The sequence below is a fragment of the Echiichthys vipera genome, assembly GCF_963691815.1.
Source record: "Echiichthys vipera genome assembly, chromosome: 6".
NCBI classification, from domain to species: Eukaryota; Metazoa; Chordata; class Actinopteri; order Perciformes; family Trachinidae; genus Echiichthys; species Echiichthys vipera.
The window spans coordinates 19,443,755-19,465,738 of record NC_139831.1 but is presented as its reverse complement, the minus strand read 5'-3'; the positions used below and the strand labels follow the sequence as shown (position 1 = coordinate 19,465,738).

Below are 21,984 nucleotides of genomic sequence, written 5' to 3'. Positions count from 1 at the left end.
CCTGACTTCTGCAGTTATATCAGGTTTGTGTGTGTGTGTGTGTGTGTGTGTGTGTGTGTGTGTGTGTGTGTGTGTGTGTGTGTGTGTGTGTGTGTGTGTGTGTGTGTGTGTGTGTGTGTGTGTGTGTGTGTGTGTGTGTGTGTGTGTGTGTGTGTGTGTGTGTGTGTGTGTGTGTGTCTGTCTGTCTGTCTGTCTTTCTTAAGGCACCATTATACAAGCCTGATTAGTTGTTCTTTCCTCGTGGATTACAGAATCGGCTTCAGATCAAGTTATTGTTCTTATTACAAAAAATATCGCTAAATTAGAAACCTTGTAAGCACCTTGTGTTTATGGCTTATACATAATGGTAAACGTATGGTTACTTTTAGGCAACTAAAACTTCACCTAAATTAAGAATTCAATCATGTTATTTCTATGGTCTAGGAAAGTTTAATCAGCATTTGTGAACATGAGCTCCCCTCTCTCAAAGCAAAAAATCAGAGAAGTAAGTCTCAAACTTGTGTCATCAGGTATAAAGTCTGGAGCCGCACCATAGTCAATGAATGGACCCTGATTCATATGAGCTTTATTCGGTTGTAGTGTTGTCAGTTATGAAACAGGAAATGTTCCATGTTCCAATGTGTCATCTATAACATCTTTCCTAATTCATTGTCTATGGAGCAGCTCCACACTTTATACTAGATGAAATCACACATTTGAGTTTTAATTTTTTTTTTGAGAGAGAGTTACTGTAAGACAAAAAACATATTATGAATTGTGACACAACAAATCTAAAGGTACAATTCAGAATTACTATATAAAAATGACCTTCCGCCCCCAGCTCCCCAAAAGGTTTTTATCAGGATCTTTACTTGCAGAGAACACATGCCATATTTCTGACATTAAATTTCCTTTTCTTTGCTTGAGCAATAAATTAAAAAAAACACAACATACTGCCAGAATGGACAGGTGAGAATAACTGAAGTGGCCACAGACAAAAGGAAACAACTACAAAAAAAAGCAAAAAATCCCTTAATAATGCAGAACTTACTGGAGTGGAGGCAGCCTGGCGTTGGCATCTCCAAGACTCAGCAACTATGTTCTGGAACAGCTATAATGAGCTTAGCAGGTGAAACAAATAATGTGACTGATCAGTCAAAGCAAACTATTAAGCGTCAGTCCTAACCAGTGGAATTTCTGCCCATCAGAGCGAATGTCAGTGAACAGCCAGGACAGCCTCAGATTCAGCACCCTGGACAGCGGTCACGACATTCACTGATGTATTTAAAGTGGTGGTGGCTACACTTTTGTATAAGTTATGATTGTAAAAATAGGAAAAAAGACAGACAGTATTGGTACTTGTGCGATTGTGAAATAACCATGAATGATAATGAAACATTTATTTAGGGGTCAAAATACTTTTTTTTTAATTACATTTTTATTATCAGGACTAGTAGAAAATCCTTGCAACCTGAGTCACATCTTGACAGACTGACCTGCCTTTTGGTGCTTCATGACCAGAATTCAAAATGTCTCATCAGTGTATTGCTGAGGATTGATTTGTTTTGATTCTTATGTTAGAACAACAACAACAACAACAAAAGAAAGAAAATTTTCTATCAACAGAAGCCTGAAGGGGGGAATCACGGATGACACAGCAGCAGACTAGAAGTAGTGTAGATTTTAGATATCTAACAAGTCATTTTAAAAACGACATATTTTCAAATTAAGTAGACATGCCTGTAAAATGATGGGAAACAAATGAAATTGCCATCATAACAAACAAAGGTAATCAGGTTTATCTAAGGAAGCTTTTTGCATGCACATGATCTGAGTGTGTGCATGTGTGTGAGTGCATGCATGGCAAGCCAAATGGAAATGTTCCCCCTCAAAATTAACCAGTGATACTGCATACATGTGACACAGTTCTACATTTTAAGCTTTTATCACTTAATTTGATTTATGTTTATCAGAGGATTAAATATGCTTTGGTTCTCCAGCAAAGAGCTTAAAGGGTTTTTCACTGCAAATACAGCTCGTAGTTGCGTAAATGACACATGGGTGATGATGATGGGTGTTGAAATATTAAATATTGAACCAGATATTCAATTTTAGATAAAAAAAATAAAAATAATAAAATAGAATAAAATGCACATAGTTATAATAGAAGTATATTCAACATAATGAAAAAAGAGAGAAATATAAAAATAATTTCCTTCAGACGTAATGCTGTTGGATGTTTTTTTTTTATTCAGTGGCCATTATGTACTGATTTTCAGAAACTGTGCGCACGCAACCTCATCAAGGGCAGGGCTTAATTAAGATTAGCCCAAAGAACAGGAAAAGGCTTTGTTCCTTGCAGGCAAAAGAAGTTCAAGGGATTCCTGTAAATATCATGCAGGACTGATGTAAGCGTCAGTGCCAGTTTCCTCATGAATAATAGCAGCAGAATGTGTTGATAAATCCTGGATGTCTTGTTGAAGTTGCGTGGCTTCAGGTGTTGGCTGACATTCTCTCTGTGGAGCTGCCTGTCAAACCGATGCTGGGCCTCTGGAGCGCCGTTGCTGTCTCTTTCCTTGATATTTTCCAATAGCTGCGCTTGAATTTCCTGCCTCTCTTCAGAAATATGAGCATAATACCACAAATCCACAACCTTGCAAAGATTCCCACCTTTATATTCAGAGGTCTCATCTGTTCTTGTTTTGTTTACGCAGATATGAGCCTTGCTGTGTTTTCCCATATCAAACTGTATTAGTTTCGGTCGTCTCTAACACCATGTAGCAGGCTAATACAGGAGCGAAAATGAAGTGTGCAGCACATGGCAGCCGCTCAGGAAACAGCCGCAGGAAATGCCGCAGAGTACCAGCCCTCATCCGGTTCTAGAGAATTGTGTCCTGCTCCCATATATTGGCTAGGAGCCCATGTGAGTTGTGACCCCATGCCACTTGTCCTTTACCCTCACTGGCTGCATGCTGGCAAGTTGACCTTTATCATTAACCCTGCTGCGTGCTTGTCATTTGAAGTCTTTATTATTCACGCTTCCCTTTGGGTATATTGTATACCAGGGAGAATGGAGGAGCTTACGTTCAGCAATTATAGCATTTAGCTGCTGCTATGAGAAACCCAACAATGAATGTTTCAAGGACACAAAAGCATGATATACAAAAACAGTGTGTTGTCAACTCAGTTGCAACCATCTTTCCTACATGCAGCAAGACACCAGCAGAAAAAAACATGGCTTTATCTCACAGCCACACATACCCCTTTTACTACTATACACGCCCACATGCATTGGCTTCTGCACAAGATTGTACTGTGCTTTGCAAAGAATATGAAATGCAAACATCATCTGCAATTTTTTAAATATTAATTAGACTCATCTCTTCACTATAGTCATGGTTTATTTCATACAACAGCATTTGTTCCATTTTTTTTTTTTTACTTTGATGTTTAAAGCCCAGCCAGACGGGAGGCGCACACACACTATGGCTTAGGCACTGGTGATATTCTTTGGACACTCGTCTTTAACCGCGGAAGCGTTAATCAGACGCAATTCTAATTAAACTAAGTTTGCACTTGAAATGCTTTAAAACATGTTCAAACACTTCTGAACGACAACTGTTTGATAGGACACATTGCTGTCTCTGTCCTGTTCGCAGGTGATAAGAGCAGCATGTGCAAAAAGGAGTCGGGCAGGGATGTATTTTAAAGAGCAGATTGGCTGTGTGTTATCAAACAGAGTATATCCGCGTCACACACTTTCCCGATGATATTATTCATGAATGTTTTTTAGCCTGATCCCACATCCATTACATCTTTATCACAACTGTTTTCATTATCACCGGCTTTGCCACTTGCCTTCACTCAACCTGCCAAGTCAGCAGTCTCCCACGAAAAGTAATCCACTGCCTTTACTGATGGGCTGTGATATAGCTCTCATCGTTTCAGTGCTGCAGAATGTGGCAAACAGGCAGTTGACACCCTACTTCTGCTTTGTCAACTATTCAATTTGAACAGAACATTATCAGCATCCTACTAAATTACCTGATTGTGTTATACATCCCATGACAGTGTTTGGGTGAGGCTATCATCAAGGCATTTCCACTTGTACTGCAGGTGGGGAGATGGAATATCAACTTTGTACTTGGAGCCAAATGATACAGCTTAGTTGTGCATACTGTTTGCATGTGTACTTGTTTGTATTCCTGTCAATCCCCTAACAGCTCTGCATACCTTATAACATGAAAGTTAGCCAAAGGGAAATTTACAAAAGGCTTTTGCCTCGCAGAACATCCATTCATCAAAAAAAAAACTAAGTGGAGGAATACTATTCAGATAACGAAATGGAAAAATTGCAAATGCATTTTTTTTTCTCATCCTCCTTTACCCTGTCTGAATCAATTGAACAAACCAGCATGATATTTGATGGCCTGTGAGCTCCAATTATTAGAACAATATTATGGCTGGGATAAGTCAGGAGCACTCCACTGGAATTCCAATAGTGTTTGGAAGCTATTTGTATTGGCGCTAGTCCTTCAGGGGCTGCAGAAGGGCAAACAGCTCAATAACTCAATTCTTAACAATTAGCCCCTGACATGTCCCCCAGAAAACAGATAGAGAGGACTCTAGTGGATAATATTTTCTGAGCATAGAGATTATTGTTTCCAAGCCCTAAACAGCATTGCAAAAGAACTTGTCACTCTGTTTTCAAATCATATTTGCCCGACGATAAGATCGTAGTTGATAAGTGCGTAATTGTTCCGTGTTCAGCTGTTTAGGTGGCTTTTTTTTGTCTGCATCAGCATGGATCTCATCAGAAGTACCAAACGCCACTGGCGGCTCTGAGAAAAAAAAAAGGCTGTTCTCCAGGGTCACTAATTATCAACAGCACACTTGCAACATTTCAAATGGCACAGACCTTATCACTCTCAATTATAATTGTATTGTACTGCAATCAGGGCTCTTGGATCTGGGATCAGAACACATCTAACTAACCGTGCACCTGCAGTTTCGCTCCCCTCCCCTCCTTGGAGCACACCTCCTCAGCCGTGGACCCAGCAGAGAGTGACCTTGGACCAGGACCGACCTTGCTGCATCACAACAGTCTGATGTTATTAGATTGTCCAGGAAGGATAAAGGTTGAAAAAGCATACGCAGTCCTTCTCGCCTTCGTTTGGTCTTCGGTGCACTTTCAAGGGGATAGGGAGAACAAATAGAGCTGTCTGAGGGTCTTTGACTTCTGCGTGCGGGGGTGCAAATGTGTGTGTGTGTGTGTACGAGCACTTGTGTGTGCGCATCCATATAAAAACATGACTCGCAGACAGATACGGAGGTGGCAATTAGAGTTGCCTGCTCAGGGGATTGCACTCAGCCGGGTACTCCTCTGGGTCCTGGTGGGCCGTGCGCCATGGTCCGATTGTAAAGAGGTCACAGCTTTGCCAAGGAAGCCCCAGAGGCCAGCTAGAACAATTAGAAATATGTGTTTCTGGGTCACTGGAGCACAGTGCAAATTCTGGTAATGCTATTCTATTCGCCAGTGGAGGCAGAGGAAGTGGCTTTACCCTGGCTTTTGTCTGATTTGCGATGTGATATCACGGTGCTGGAAACACTATGCCTGCTGCTTTGTTTGAACTGGTTTACACTTGAAACAATTGCATAGATTTCCAGGCTTTTACTTTATACAGTGTATTCTAATCTTGCTCTCCCCAACTCAGCAGTCCTTAAATCTGTGCTGCAAACACAGCAGTGACAATACAAATGAACGAACAGTAACCCAACTACAAGGAAGCTAAGCCTCATGTAAACACGGCCATTATTTCATATATGCACAGTACAGCCTGTACCAATGTGAGTAATATTTCCACAAAAATAGACCAAGGTAGTCCATAAATATTTGATGAAACTAACAATACAGAGCCAGCAGACTACACTACACAAGAACACATGTGTAATTTAATCCATTGTCGCTGTATCACTGCTGTGACTCTGATGCTTTCATTGGAAGCAAATTGCCACAGGCTATATACCTCTCTCTGAAGCAGCATATCTGGTGCTTAATATAGCAGTAAACAAGTTAACAATGCTTGACAGGGATTAAAATGGATATAGATTCCTGAGTGGCAGAAATTCAATGACACAGATCACATTATTAGTTGAACTGTTAAACGTGTCAGAACATGTAAGCTGAATTCAGATTTCAGTTGCACGTCACTGTTGCTCCTGACTCATGCTGGAGCCGTGTAATTATTTGACTTTCTTAAAACGTCAGCAGGCAGCATTAATGAAGAATTCACATGGCAGCAACAATATATGGAGGACGTTTCACCTTTATATTTGTCTTTGTGAAATACGAAAGGGCATAGGCAGGATGAGTCACACAGTGCCTGTGATCAGTTGGTCCAGCTGTTATGTATAAGTGAGAATATAGAAAGATATGAATTATCATAACTGGTATAAGGGCTGCATCAAAACAGATTATCTCCTGACTCAATAATTTTTCTAGGGTGGTATCACACTAGTCTAACTTCATCATCCGCCCGCTTCATTTTAGAAATGAATGTGTGTCAATTATCTCCCCAGCTACAGCAGGCTTGATTGTAAGTGCAGCCTGGTTAGATTTGGTATTCTAGTTCTGGCATCTAAATGCATGCCCTTTCCTATAAGGTAACATTTTTCATGCAGGATTATAAAATGCTGACTGCATGCTTTAACGTGCTGCATTTGCATTTTATTGTAAACCCTCATTTACATTTACTAACAATACCACAATGGTCAAAAATAAAATGGTAATACCAGCAAAGGAAGAAGAAATAATTTGAAGGGGAGGGGGGGCTTTAAGGCTTTTAAGAACAGGGATATTTTTGAGCTAGAAAGCTAATACATTTTTCTGTGCAAACAAGTCAGGGTCTAGTGCCATGTGCTGGTGGCACCACTGCTCTAATGCTCATACCCCCCCATGTTGTAAAGGGCTAAATTAGCCTCCTCTGGAGCCAATTTAGCTGAATTAAGGAGCTTAGAAAGGTCATACTTACATTTCATTGGAACTTAATAGACATTGCAGTAGGAGTGCCGTTCTGTGTTTGCCTACACCACTAGCAGACACTTTCAAAATTTATAAGACCAAATATTCAGTTATTATTCCTGATCCTTTATCATCCAGAAGCTTTATAGGGACTGGGGCAAAAAAAATCTCAAGTATTCAATATCTTTGTGGTCTAAATTAGGCCTCAAATCCACTACATGTTTGGCCACTGAGTCACCTCGTTAAGTTAAATAATGAATGAATAGCATGGGTAATTATCAAAACTCTCACACTGCTGACAAGCGGGACAAATGCTTCTGCTGGTTTAATTAGAGCAGTAGCCTGCCACTCAATGCTGTTCCCCATGCCAATCCTGAGGACATAAAGGTGGATTCTCAGGCTGGGCGAGATAAGGCTCGGCTCAGGGGCTCGGTATAGAACCAGCCTGCAACCGTTGCACAGGCTACTACAGGTAGCGTGGCTGCAGGATTTTCAGCCACAGGTAGGGGTGTTACGGAGCCGAAACTCACACACAGGAAGAGCAGTTAACCACCTGTCTACCAACATGAGAGCTATTGTAGCGTAGTTAACCTATCAAAGACAAGAGGAAAGCATTGTCATCAGCATATGTCTTGATAGCACCACAGAGAGCTTTAATAGACATTATAGAGCATTATCCATAGCGCAGCTAGTTATTGGACACAGAAGTGAAGGAATAGCTGTGGCGTGGCAGAACGAGGGATGATTCGATCAAGACAATTGGCTTTATTTCTGCCCTGCACCTGCTGGCTGTTTGCTGCTGATGCTATCATAGAGCCAGAGGGGCTACTGGAGCATTGACTGAAACAAGATGTCCTGCTAATAAGATTCACAGTCCTTCCTTCCATTAGAACATGTCTGTTTCCCTCCCATTATTGGCATTGTTGTTGGGTCAGTAATCCACCCTTGTAACCTCTAGGCAAACTAACTCTGAAGGATACAGAGTTAACTGCAAAGTGTGTCAGCCTCGGAGATGCCTGACTGAGGAGAGGTGACATTGGCCTCAACTACCCAGAAAACGCCACAAAGCAATCTGTATAATGAGTGGCTTCGGACTTTGACTGAGATGGCTTGTTATTCCATTCATACGTCATAGCTCGATACATCCACCCCAGCTCCAGTCGGCCCTCTGACGCCTGAGGGGAGAGGAGAAGACAGTGGGGACGACATAAACACAGAAAGCATTCACCAGGGGGGAAATGGAGCATGCACTGTACTTGAATGAAATAAATGATCACATCGATATTTTTGTTAATAGTGTTGCAATTACAGAGTAATTATGCTAACTAAAATATGAGAATTTAGCATTTGAATTTTGTTATTTTGGTTGTTTGTTTTTTTACTAGAATGCTGATACAATTCCCTCAGCACACTTGGCAGAAATTGGCTACACTTATTTACGTCCTTGGTGTACTGTATAACCAATGTCTGAGCTGTTGTTGTTTACACCATGTCTGTTTTGAAAGTGTGAGCATGTGCCCTAGATAAGCTTGTAGGCTTATGCAGCATGCAACCACGGCTCAAACACATGAACTCATAAACGTCTGCTGTCAAATAAAGCAAAAGAAACTCAATTAAGGGGAGAGGTCTGGTGGGGATAGCATCAAATTAGGTGACTGACAAACCAAGTAATCTGGAGCATATAGCATTTTTCATCTATAACACTCAGAGGTGTCCTTGGAAAATGGGGTTTTTGGTGATGCTCAGCTGATATAGAGGAGAGGAGAGCGTAGCTGCCGGGGCAGGGGTCATGTACGAGTACAGTGACAATTTCTTCCGACAATGTCCCGTCTTCTTTTTGCTCTGTCAGCACGCACTTTAAAGCAGGGATGTCATATTTAATCAAATTACCTGCAAGGGCTGCTCCTTTCTTTATTAATTTATGGAGGCGGGGGCGAGGGGGAGTCGGGGATGGGTGAGGGAACACGGATGAGCTCCTTTGGGATGAGTGTGTTTGTGCTTTCTGAAACGTAAACCAGAGAGAGGCTAAGCTAACAGGAGCTGACAGTGGCAACCGTCCTATTGCTCGGCTGTGATAGGACCAGTTGGCTTTTTCGCCCGAGCCTTGTTAGGGAAACAGTGGGAAGAGTCATCTGAGGCTTAGAGATCAGAGCTGGGTCTGGTGCTGCTACCATTCAGAGGAGAATGGATCCAATATGACTGTGGATGTCAAGAGTTTGAGGTTTAGAAGCTGTAATGTTAAGCGATGGTGAATCACATCTCCCTGCAACATAAAAGAATGCTGACTTAGTCCTGTTGATGAACCACATATGATTTATTTGTGGCATGATCATATAGCTCTAAGGTTAAAACCTCTAACTTTATTGTCCATCAAAGCTGATTTGGTCAATGAGAAAAAAACGAAAGCTGCTCACAAAATGTAGCACAGGCAGGCAAAATGAACAAGACTGGAAGCTGTTCTGTCTCCATACCACCTCTTTCACCGTACTCTCACTCTGTTCTTTGGCCTTCGGGCTCTCAGGTGTACAGTGCATCTGGCCAGCCTATAGGATGCGTGGAACAAAGCCACGGTGACATTTCATCTGATGGTAGCTCCTGTGGGGCCTTAGCCATGCTGCTGAACTGTCAGGCAGATTTCAGTACGATGAGGAGGGGGGAAGAAAGCCAAACAAACAGAGCCCTGGCACAATCTCCCATCGCCAAGCAGTGCAGACGAGCACATAGAGGCGTCCCTGGGGATGGCAGGAGGCTGAGATGAAACAGAAAGCGAGATCTAACCTTTTTGTTGTTGCTGGAACCTAGTTCTTTAGTGCTGCTAGATTAAAAGGAAAAATGGTGAAGTGAAATGAAAAAGGAAATAACTTTCCAATGTGGAGAGCCTTACTGGAAACAGAACTTCAATATCAATTGAAAGGGAAGAATATAAAGCAAATATTGTCATCTTTTGTAGGACATGGGTACAAGTGTCTTTTGTAAAGCACATGCCCCTTGTGTTACATGCAACAATACATGACAGGAACACTCCCTCTATTGTAGAAGTGTTATGGTAATTACGCACACGATTTCAAAAGCTTTTCATCCGTTTTTGATTTCCCACTGTTCTCGGGGTGAGGGAACAGGCATGTTTCATCAACAAAGGAATATGCGAAGCCAAGCAAGCCAAGCACCCTCTCAAGGTAGAAGGTAATACATTCTCCACATGTACAAACCTAGTGGTTTCAGGTTCTATGAGACATTGAGACATCCAACCAACAATATAAAATATGTTCAGTGTTGCATAGTCAACAAACCACATTACCACAGATTCATATTCCCAAGTCACCCACTTTAATTTTCTTAAAGTAGATGGCACTCCCATTTATATATCTTATTTTGATTGTATAACGCAGTTCCCTGAAGGGCTGCCGCATTGACACTCAATTGAACATCTTCAGTTACAGAGCTCCTAAACATGCTTTATTGTCTTTTTCCAGCTTCGTTTAAAGGCACAGATCATTCCAAAATCAAAGATACAAGCTATTTTCCTTTATCTGTAGTGCTATACATTAATCTAGATTAATTGATAGTCCTGGTTGTAGGCAGATTCATGTCGGACCTATTGTCTTTCTACCAAACTACACCCGCCAAACGTATCTCTGCGTAGAAGAAAGCATGCTTGTGGAGGTGAGGCTTGTGCTTGTGACAGTGCAAGATGTAAACATTAATGCAGTCCTCCTCGGCTGAACTGTAACGTTAGCTATCTCAGATGAGCTAGCAGTATCGGTTAGCTATCAAATCTCAAGGGACCTCTGTGCTCTGGTGATACAGTTGACGGGTGTAGTTTGGCAAAAAGAAAACCATTATTTCATTAGAGTGCCCCAACGTCTCTGCGTTAAGTTATTCAAATGTAGTTTTAAGAGCTTTGAGCGCCACATGCCGAATGTCACCTAATTCCATTATATTAGAGAGAGGGCAGACATCTTTTTGGGAGATATCACCAACACTGGGCAACTCATACCAAAACAATCAAAACTGATAACTAGCACAGACAACAAATAACATGGAAAAAATATGTATTTTGGATTTTAGGGTGAACTGTCCCTTAAATGAGCTATATGCAGATGTGTAGGATTGAATTAAATATGTGGTACAATAAAGTTCCTCCCCTCTCTCACTCCCCTCTATAGAGTTGGAATTAACCTCCTGACGTTCACGGGCAGATGAAGAGATACCAACCACTAAATGTTAAGCTCGAAATGGAGCTGGAGCCCCAGGAGGCTCTGATCAAATCCCTCAACTTAGCGCTCCACAGTTCACTGCGTTACCCAGTTCAGCCGCACATGGCCTAGTCTGCCCTAGCTTATACCAAAGTGATCCTCTTGCGCCATCCTCCTGGTGTGAAGAAGAAGGAGGATGGTAGCAGATAGAGGCAGAGATCAGATGGAGAAGGAAAGGGGAGGAAGCAGAAAGCGATATTCAGGAGGAGTAAGATGGTGATTGAGAATTAGTTTCATAGAGGCCTCGGAGAAATGTCCTCAGTCGTCCTTCCTAGGGATGACAGGAAGTTTCTGAAACAAGGCTTGCTGCCTCTGGTTTGTGGCGTCAGACCTATGAAAACATGGCTTAACACTCCTTGTTTAGGTGACAGACACTTCAAAATCTGCCCTGGCTCCATTTCGTTAGCGGTGTCAGGCTTTAAAGAACAAAGCTATAAACAGCTAGAGGAGGTGAGACCTTTAATACCTGAACTCAGTTTGTCAGCACTGCTGCTCACTGTGATGGCTGGTACACATTGTATACTTCTTTCCACATCACAGAGTAAATGCACACCATTACCATTGGCCCAAGCGACTGCTCGCATTGCCATCGTTCCGGCACTTCATCAAATTGATATTGTGGGAAAACACACGGGCAGTGCCCAATCTTTAGTTCGTAAACACACCCAGAACCTCTGCCAGTTTCCACTGGCTAGTGTGCTGGCCGTAGACCGAGTCAGTGTGCTCTGTTGATAGTATGAATGGTAATGAGTGAGTGGCTACTGGGATTGAAAGTGCTGTCATAATTAAGTTAGAATAATTAAAAGGAGCTGCACTGTATTCTTACAGATCAGTGCATCTTGTTAGAGGGCTGTGCTATGGGTTGGGGCACCGGAGGGGGTGTGTTTGTGGCCAAAGTTAATGTGTTTGTGCGTGTGTAACCTGCAGATTGTAGGTTAGGTGGGTTATTGTGTGAGGAACTAATTGAAATGAGAGGCGATGTGCAAGTCTCAGCCAACATGGCCGGTCCATTTGTCAGGGTGACATCACTGCACTCACACCCCATCCATCTCCGCCCGGCGCCACAGAACCATGCTCCTCCTGGTGATTAATATCCATACCTCCCTCACCGCACTGCATACATTCCACCCCTCCGAGCTCTTGCACACAACTGCTGCTGCTCCACACATGCACACCCACAAACAAACAAATACTCACACGCAGGCTGTTGGAAGCCCTCCTCTTCACTTATGCATACAGTGGCTGCGTACTCACCCACACTCTGTGGGTGGCACTCCCATTTACTCTCTCATGCACATATGGCTGGATCCCAGGGCACAGACAGTCACACACAAAAACTTCCTAATTGTTCAAAACACAAACTGTCCTTGCTATTTGGTTGCGTATACATTTCATTGATTCTGGTTCTACTAACTAATTACAATTTATATTTAATCCTGATTATATATATATATATATATATATATATATATACATATATATATATATATATATATATATATATATATATATAGAGAGAGAGAGAGAGAGAGAGAGAGAGAGAGAGAGAGAGAGAGAGAGAGAGAGAGAGAGAGAGAGAGAGCTGCTCCTGCCCTCTCAACGGAGTATATAGCAGGATTTTCTACTGTGAAAAATTACCAATAAATGTGTCTTCTTTCCCAAACACTACACAACCGGCAGTAATGGAAGAAGTACTCAGAGCTTTGTAAATGTAGAAATACCGCACTGTAGAAATACTCTGTTGCAAGTAAAGGTCCTGCATTCAAAATGTGACTTAAGTAAAAGTACATAAAGTGCATCAAAATGTACTCAAAGTATTCATTTTGGAGAATGACCCTTTTCAGGATATTATTTTATTAGGTTAGAATTATTGTTAGATTAATGTAAATATTACTATTGTTGCAGCTGATAAAGGTGGGGATACTTTATATACTTCTGTGTAGCTTCATCTACTTCATCGGCTGGGGCCCTTCTGTGTGGAAGTTGCATGTTCTCCCTGTGTCTGCGTGGGTTTTCTCCGGGTTCTCCGGTTTCCCCCCGCAACCCTGACAGGGACAAGCGGTTGAAGATGAATGAATGTATGTAGAGTAACTAGTAAATAAAGTTACCAAATAAATGTAGTGGTGTAAAGAGTACAACATTTCCTCTGAAAGTAAAAGTATATAAAATGCAATTACCTCAAAATTGTACTTAAGTACAGTACTTGAGCATGCCCCCGGATCCCCTAGTGTGTCTAAGGACCACCCACCACTGTCTCACAAAATACTGTGGGAACAATGAAATCCCATGAAAAGACCTAAGCCAACAGTGTTGTCTCTCAGGCCAAAACATTTAACATCTGGGCTCTGTAGTCTTCAGTAAATGTTCCACAGGTGTAAAAAGTGTATGTGCTGGGGACTTTTTTTCAGCCAATGATTTGGTGTGCTGGTATTTAAGGCAGCAGCAGCACAGATTCTGTATGATGGACTCAAAATAAATGACAGTGTCAGTTTTCATCACAATGAAGGAACATGTCATCTAGTGCAACGCTGTGGGCTGATTTATGTGTTTTTAATAGTTTTCAGACAGCGATGAAGCTCTGGAGTCACATAGGAATAAGATATATTAGGCTTTGGCTACACAGACAATACTTCCATCATGTCAATGCTGCTTTTGTTCTTTTCATTAAATTTTTCACCAGACCTATCTTTTGTAGGCCTTTTTCCACTGCTCATTATGTTGTAGCATACTGTAAACACTGTACATGTACATTGACTTATGCGTAACCGACAATCTAGTTAAAAGTAGAGCAGGTCCAAACTTTGCTTTCAGTATGTGATAAGCAAAATCAAAAAGGCCTGTTCCCTAACAAATCTTACCTTCTTGTAAGTTTGGAGCCAGTTCTAAATCAGAACAACCCCACTGGCAGCAGCAGCCCTTTCTGTAGCCAAAAATATTATACCCTTCCGAAGACAAATAAAACATCACACACACACAGTAGACATCACAGTGCTAAACCTCAGGAAAACAGATGATTTACAACTAAAGTTGGCAGGGTTTTTACAAATGAACAATATAAGAACACAGGATTTTACAGTATCAGGAATAAAAAGTGTAGTATGGTCTTCCTTATTGGGCTTATTTCACAAGATGTTATGAAGGGTTAATCAAAACTTCATTCATTATGACCAGCAATCAGAGCTACTCCAACCTGAGGAGTTAGCCTTTGAAGAGCCTCTAAATGATGACCTTTCTGTCCTACTCTGCTCCACTGATGTGCTTTGATAAGCCGGCCTCTGATCTTCTCTGTGGTGCATCAACTGCCCTGTCCTCCCAGAGCTGGGTGGCGCTAAACTTTCTCACTACGCCCTCAAATTACATCACCCAGGCTTGCTGTCTTGTTTCACACCATGCCTTTGAACTTGTGCAGCCACAGGCCAAAAAGTGAAACAGAGAACCTTGCAGTGTTGTTTTTTTTAACAAAGAATGGAGAGTAAACTGCAAGAATGCATTTTTTTTTTAATCTCAGACTAAGTAAAGGCAAATTATTGTTTATGAAACATCCCTCCACGATGCTTGCTCCTCCAAGTGGAACCAAAGCGCTGCTTAACCTCACAGTTGTGACTCTTCAACACCAGCGTCTCCCTCTCCCTCTGTGGGAGCATGCACGCCGCCTCCGCACCAGCTGTGTGAGATGCAAAGCTTCCCTTAATGTAAAAGCATTTCACTGTCTGAGAATCCACTGTCTGTGCTATTCACTGAAAAGAAAGAAGCTGAGAGATACTGAGAAGAGAGAAGGTGATAAGCAGCATAAAAAAAGGGACGGAGAACAGAGAGAACCACTAAGAGCAGAGGAAGACTGGAATCATGACAGGGAGGGAAAGGGAGGGTGAGAGGGAAGAAAAGGGGAGATAGAAAAAAACTGAAAGTCGACAGCCGCTTTGTGTGATTGATTGAGTGGCGTTCAGGTGCCAGGGGTCATACATATGCAAACTGCTCATTTGTAGTTGCTGCCAGGGCCGCTGTTCACCAGAGCCCTTGAATAGTGTCGCCTGACCACTGGGACACATAACACAATCAGATTAAGAAGCCCCTAAGTCACATGCAGGACGACCAACAGCTGCCATGTGCACCACCACCAGTGCTGACTTACAGTATCTGTTTTTCATCCTTGTCTGCTATGACATGCCCTTGTCTGTCTGTAAGAGATCTGGGTTTTAGGGGCTCAGATATGTGTCGTGAGCTTTGGTGTTAATGCAGCACAGATTTTTCCCTCTTGACATTTTGTTGTTGCTTTTTTTCAGTGCTTTGTTGCACACAAACCACATTTTCCATTTGAGTGGCTCAGTCTGTATACAGCAGCGCAGCGATGCTCTATCTTCGGCATCATGCATCATACTATCCGGCCAGCTTTTCAGCGCACAGTGTAGCTGCTGTGTTGGCTCATGCTTCACACGCCGCATCTCTCTTTATCATTGTGCGCAACCGAGATGAAAAGCCAAAGCGAAACCATTTAGGTTTCTGTTCGTCGTCGGTCTGTTCACATTTTCAGCAAGGACCTGCAGTTCAGCGAGCGAGTTATCATTCAGTTTGAACTTGCCCAGTTGTCGAGGGGCAGGACCCTGAAACATCGTGTGACTTTGTTGCCATTCAAGGTGATCTGATATTTTCTTTAATTATTGATTTGTGATGAGGCCAGCAGGAATCATGGGCTCATACATAATTCTTTTTCACCATCTTCTAGTCTGATTCCACTCTCATGCTGTGTTCATTCATTTAGAACTAGTAATTTCTAGGAGTTACAATCACCATTCAAGTCTTCATTCTTCCACCGGAAACAAGGATGTGGTGTTGGGTAAATGGCCTTCAGTGTTCAGGCTACCATGAAGAGACTTTCTTGTGCCTGCCTGCCTTTCGCTCTCTCTCTTTCTCTCGTTCTCTCTCTCTATCTCTCTCGCTCTCCTGCTCTCAGATCAGACTGCGCTCCAGCCATGCCATTGGGCAGCGAGCTGTAAACAGGAGCTGTACACTGATTCAAGTGGCAATCACTTTCATTCAGGCCCACGCACTCCTCCTGCCCCTTTACCTTCACTGAGCTTTTTTTTTTTCAGTCTTGCCGCCATGCTGGAATAAAAAAAACAAAAAGAGAGAGGATGAAAAATCTTGTGGGAATGACTGCATGGAGGATGGACCACTGGGCATGTCCCTTGCTCATCGTGAGCTTGACACACAGGCCCTTTATGTGGCTGTGTGGAGGGTGGCCCCCTTCCCCCCTTTGCTTCTCATCCACACCCCAGAGGCTCCCATTCAGCCCAGGCCTGGCTGGGGGGAAATTGGAGCTCTTTTGTAGTAGGGGATTCTTAGGGGTGGCTGTCAAGGCTGCGACTTTGTGGGCCTTTATTTCCCTAGCGAAGAGAAGGGGGGAGAAACGATAGAGGGATAGGACAAGCGAGTACCAAAGGAGAGTTTTGGACACAGATGGCCTTGTTAACAGGCACCCGCAAGAGGGAGAGGTTAAGGGGGAGAAGGGAACAGGGAAAAGTCGAAGAAAAAGCAAAAAATGAGTCCAGCAGAAAGCCAAAAAACTTACCCCGGGTTACGTCACCACTGTTATTCCCATCCTCCTTCTCCTCGTCTCTTTTCCTCTATTCCTCCCTATCCATTCCCTCCATCTGTCCCTGTGTAAGCTCACTCTTGAGCTCAATAACAAGCTTTTGCCCTCCCCCTCACCCTTCCTCGCCCCCTTCTCACCCTCCGCCATTACTTTATACACATTCCATTATCCGGGAGACCAGACTAAGAGAGATATCTGGGGTTGGAGCGATCATTATCATCACCTCTTTCCTCTACACTCTGAGTTATAGCCCACCGTATAGGAAACAGACATTTAAATCATAATCAATAGAGCAATATCAATGCTGAGAGGCATGGCTAAAGGAAATCACTGCTGTGGCTCAAGAGGAAACGGAGACGTTCAGTTTAGACTGAGATAGCGGTGTGTGCTTATTGATAAAATATGATCAAGCCACGAAATGCATTATGTGGCATCACATTCAGAGCTGACATTTTTGGAAAAATAAACTCTTTTGTTGATATTCAGGTGATGCAATGATTGTGGCTGGTGTGTGAAAACGTGTAAAATTGAAAAGCTGTTGGATTTCAGCGTTGATCTCCGGGTCTCTGCTGCTCATGTATTGCCTCCCGCATGTTGGCTGAAGCTCAAAGAGAGGACGCTGTCAAGCCCTATACATTAACTGAGCCTCTGGTTATGTTAAGGTAACATGGGCGGCTCAGTTTTTCCTAGGGGGAGTAGCGCTACATACACGCAATGTTTTGTCCGACAAGGACAATGCAAGGTGACAGGTGGAACCTGACCTGGCTGTGACCAGGCCACGGTCGCCGCTGCCACTCCGGTTGGGATCAAGAATGAATCTCTGACTCTGCGCTGCCACAAGGAGAAAATTCCAGGTCTTCATACAGCAGAAGCAAACCGCATCACTGTCAGGGAAGAGAAGCTTTGAAACACGATACAAAACACATCATATAATCAGTCAGGACAAATTACAGCTCTAACATGCAGCTGACATGTGTAGACAGTTAGATTCCATTTTTGAGCGTTGAGACCATTTCAGATGTTATTTGTCTGCATGACCTTTTGCAACTTTATGTAACCAGTTTTCTCAACTGACTGTTTCTGACATTTTGGATTTGGCATACATGATTCAAGAAGGGTTGACTTCAATGAAGATAATTTGTGTGATTTCTTTAGTTCAACTTCAGGGCATTTTTTAATTTCTTGATGTTCCCATTTTCTTTTTATGAACGTTTTCCACTGAACCATTTGAGCTTAATATACAAAACAATGTCCGGTTTATAGAGAAAAAAGGCATTAGGCAAAGCGACATCTGTGTTCAGCCTGAGGGTGTTAGGCTTGTGCTTCACCTCCGTTATTGAGGCTGTACTGAAAAAAACATCCAACATTTAATCTACAGTTTGTTATAAAACTCACCACAGGCACGATTAATAGAGGAAATTAAATTAGTACAAATTAAATTAGTACAAATTTATTTGTATGTACTTTTCAGTATCAGGTCAATTACTATTTAATGATTATTTCGTGTTTGTTGAATTAACTTGACTAGAACATTGTAATTGTTTACTACTGTAGTAATACTGTTTGTGCCAAAGTTAATTGGTCTGATCATTTAATGCATATCGATTTGAATACAGTCAGCTAACACAGATGGATACTATGTGATTACAGTCTGTAATTAAATGCTTATTGTAAAGCGACATCTAGCGTGTATTAAAAACCTCAATTAAATGTCAGATTGAGTAGCGCAGTCAAGCCTGAACCTGCCTAAACAAATAGTTAGAAGCACTGAGCTGCAGCCCAGAATCACAAGGTCCTGTGTAGGAGTGAGCTGTGAACAGATAGTGCACTGCACATTGCGGTTCATGTGCAGCCAAAGCCCACGCACTGCTGATGAGACGGGGATCATCTGCTAGATCTGGAAATCTAAACCCAATCCCCAGGAGGTTTGGAAATTCTGATAACTCAAACCGGAGACCAAAGCAAACTGTATAGTGTGTTATGTGTCATTTATTAAAGTTCTCATATTGTAAAAAAGTGAAATTTGCATGTCTGTGTCGAATATGACGTAGGTCAAGATACTGTAAACTATAAATACTGTTAAAGTATCAAAAAGCTCAATCCATAGAGTAGTATAGGTAGAAAGTGGTGCTGCAGTGCCATTACAGTCATTCCCCAGCTTCAGAGACGTCAAGAGCACAGATACAGAAGATCCAGAAACACTGACCAATCAGAGCAGATTGGGCTTTTTTTATTAGGGGGGCTTAAAGAAACAGGCGCTAAAATGAAGCATTTCAGACAGTATGAGAAAAATAATGTGTTTTTATCACTAAAGCATGTAAACATGTTCTAGTAGAAACCCAAAATACAAGCATGAACCTGCATAAAAAAGTAGACACAAAGTCCAGAGGTCATGCGTGAGTGATGTATGTAAAGAAAAAGCCGTAAAACTAAAATACCAAACACCTCCAGAGCACAAGCATAAAGTCAACAGTCTGTTATAAATGTAAAAAATAGAAATAACCATGCATAAAAAAACAATTACTTTGCTATCTTAATTGCTTTTCAAAGAAAATACTTTGGGTCACCTTTCCAATTAAAACATAACCAGCAGCTATATTAGATGTATTTTTAAATGGAGCCTGCAGCATGTCTTGTTGTCTAAGATATTGGATTCCACCTCTACATTTTAATGACCAGTTTCATTTATAGATGCAGAGGAATCAGCAAAACACAAAAAAAAAAAAAAATCACAGAAATACTATAGCATTGAGCGGTGCTTTATTCTGCCAGCTGGGGATCCAACTCTAATGATTTACAATTTGTCATTTAGTAATGTCTCATATTACAATGCCAAATGGATAATGTTTGCTATGTCTTTTCAATTAGGCTAACAGTTGCACAGAATCCCTTTTACATGTCGGTCTCCTGACATTTCTTAACCCATCTGACATACACTTGGTGAAGTGTGAACCATTTCGCAAATGAGGGTTATTCTGGGAGAGTCACGTCTCCTCTCTCTCTCCACAGCACCCGGGAGAGGGTTGTAAAAGCTGTTGTCCTTAAATTATGACGGAACGCAAGGAAGAGCCGCAAGAGAGAAAGAAGGAGAAGTCTTCTCTCTCTCTCTCTTTCTCTCTCTCTCTCTCTCTCTCTGTCTGCTTCTGTCTCTGTTCCTTTGCCTGTCTCTTTCACTCTCTCTCTGCATGTGCCCTGCTGCTCTGTCATCCTCAGGGATGCATCTGAAGGAGACCATCTGTTGATCCATTTGTCTCCCACTTTGCTTCCTGTGCCACCGCCTCTCTCCTATCGATGATCAGGCATGGCCTTTCCCTTGCCCACCCTCTTTGTTGCTGCCAACAGGCACTCCGAGCGAGTTGGGTGTGCTGTTGGGGGGCGGGGCAGGAGGCTGTGCCCTCTGATTTACACAAAGAGAGGAAATGGCGGACTGGTGGACATGCATCCTTTTTCAGTGTTTATCCAAAGTTAGTATCGCTGTACTGACCTGAGTCAGAAAACATTTATTTATTTATTTTTGCATTGTTTATATCAAAACTATTTCCTTTTCCCCCTTAGGACTTAAACACAGAGAGCTCATCATTATATGGAGGCATAGACCATGAAATAGATGTTAGAAACAATGCTGAGGACCATCACTGGAGGCAAACATTCACCACCAACACATTTATTGCTTGTGAAGAGTTGCAACTAAAGAGAGGAGGATCTAGGTTTCCACGCACATCTCCTAGCTGTCACCTCGCATGCATGTTCACGGGTTTGATGGACACTGAGTCCACCGTGGGGACTCCAGGGATTGCTTGCCTTTGATCTTCTCCCACGACTCTCGATTACCCATCATTCAGCAGGGCTTAGGCCCTGGAGAGCAGCTGGGAGAGGGTGGTGTGTTAACACAAGCTCTGATGTACCCAAGAGAGATTCACCGTCCAACTCAAGACATCATACAGCAGATTACACAGACACGGAGGGAAATGTGCACAGATAGTGCCTGTTGTGGATGTTTAGACTGAAAGTATGAGAGTGTGAGAGAGAATCAAAATGTATCAGAGGAAGGTGGTAACTCGGAAAGGATATATAACGAGGTTGCAATCCGTACCGCATCAAAATTATTGTAAATCTTATTATCAAGACTGTTTCTCTCTGTCTGTGGAGTTTTCATAGATTCCTAAGATTTTCATCAGGACTGCTCAATATATCTGATGACGGGTGCTCCACCGGGGAGACATGCCATTGATTTCCCATAAGGTGCAGATGACATGTGGTCACACGCAATCCTATTTTACCAACAGCCGTGTCATCCATTAAGTCATGATTTCAGCAATGCGGTCAGCAGGCGTGATGGTTTTTCTGACAAAATCGGGTTGGAGTTAATCACTGCAGATAACCTTTTATGCTGCAGGTGCACATCTAAAATAAATATACAGTTCATGACATCTTGCATGTGCATGTTGCAGTCCACCTATATTTTTTTTTCTCCTGGTCAAATGCAAACTTCTGTATGCATAAAATGTAATTTACTTAGTTAGCTGCCTCTGGGTGATGTTTTAATTAATATCTATGTGTGTTGCAGGCTTCCTCAGCACTGGTGACCAGGCTGCTAAAGGGAACTACGGGCTCCTGGACCAGATCCAGGCTTTGAGGTGGATCAGTGAGAACATCGGCTTCTTCGGAGGAGACTCCAACCGCATCACTGTGTTCGGTTCTGGGATCGGAGCGTCCTGCGTCAGCCTGCTCACCCTCTCCCACCACTCTGAAGGTATAGTACAGCAGTAATGAGGGGGATGGGTGATACAGCTGTGGAGCTCATGCCTGCTGGTGTGTAGGCTGCTGAATATTAGAAACTGGCGATGCAGCTAGAGAGTTAGAGTAATGTATTCTACTGTACTGCACAGCATAACGAATGCTTTAAGAAGCAGGTGTTTGCATTTAAATGATTGTGACGTTCATTACCATTCAGAAATTGAAACTCCACTGCATTTTTCAAACCACGTGAGTCTTGAAGGTTTGCTAGTATGCCTCTCTATGTCAGATGGAGTGGTAGGTATAATGTGTCTTTGTAAGCAAGATAAAGAAAGACATGTACCAGGAGAGCTTTTTAGTGGCATGCTAAATGACACATACACACACACATACAAACA

The 21,984-nt window shown here is 42.4% G+C and overlaps 1 protein-coding gene across 8 annotated transcripts in view; it reads left to right on the top strand.

Annotated features, from left to right (window-relative positions):
• Nucleotides 1-21,984, top strand: part of nlgn3a (neuroligin 3a) — a gene marked incomplete at its 3' end in the record, with an annotated part of 97,288 nt that overhangs the window by 36,219 nt on the left and 39,085 nt on the right. For all 8 annotated transcript variants that reach the window (XM_083914694.1, XM_083914699.1, XM_083914693.1 and 5 more), the window contains one exon: nucleotides 21,417-21,602. In XM_083914694.1, the coding sequence (XP_083770820.1) occupies nucleotides 21,417-21,602 (186 nt within the window). The remainder of the gene's footprint in view (nucleotides 1-21,416; nucleotides 21,603-21,984) is intronic.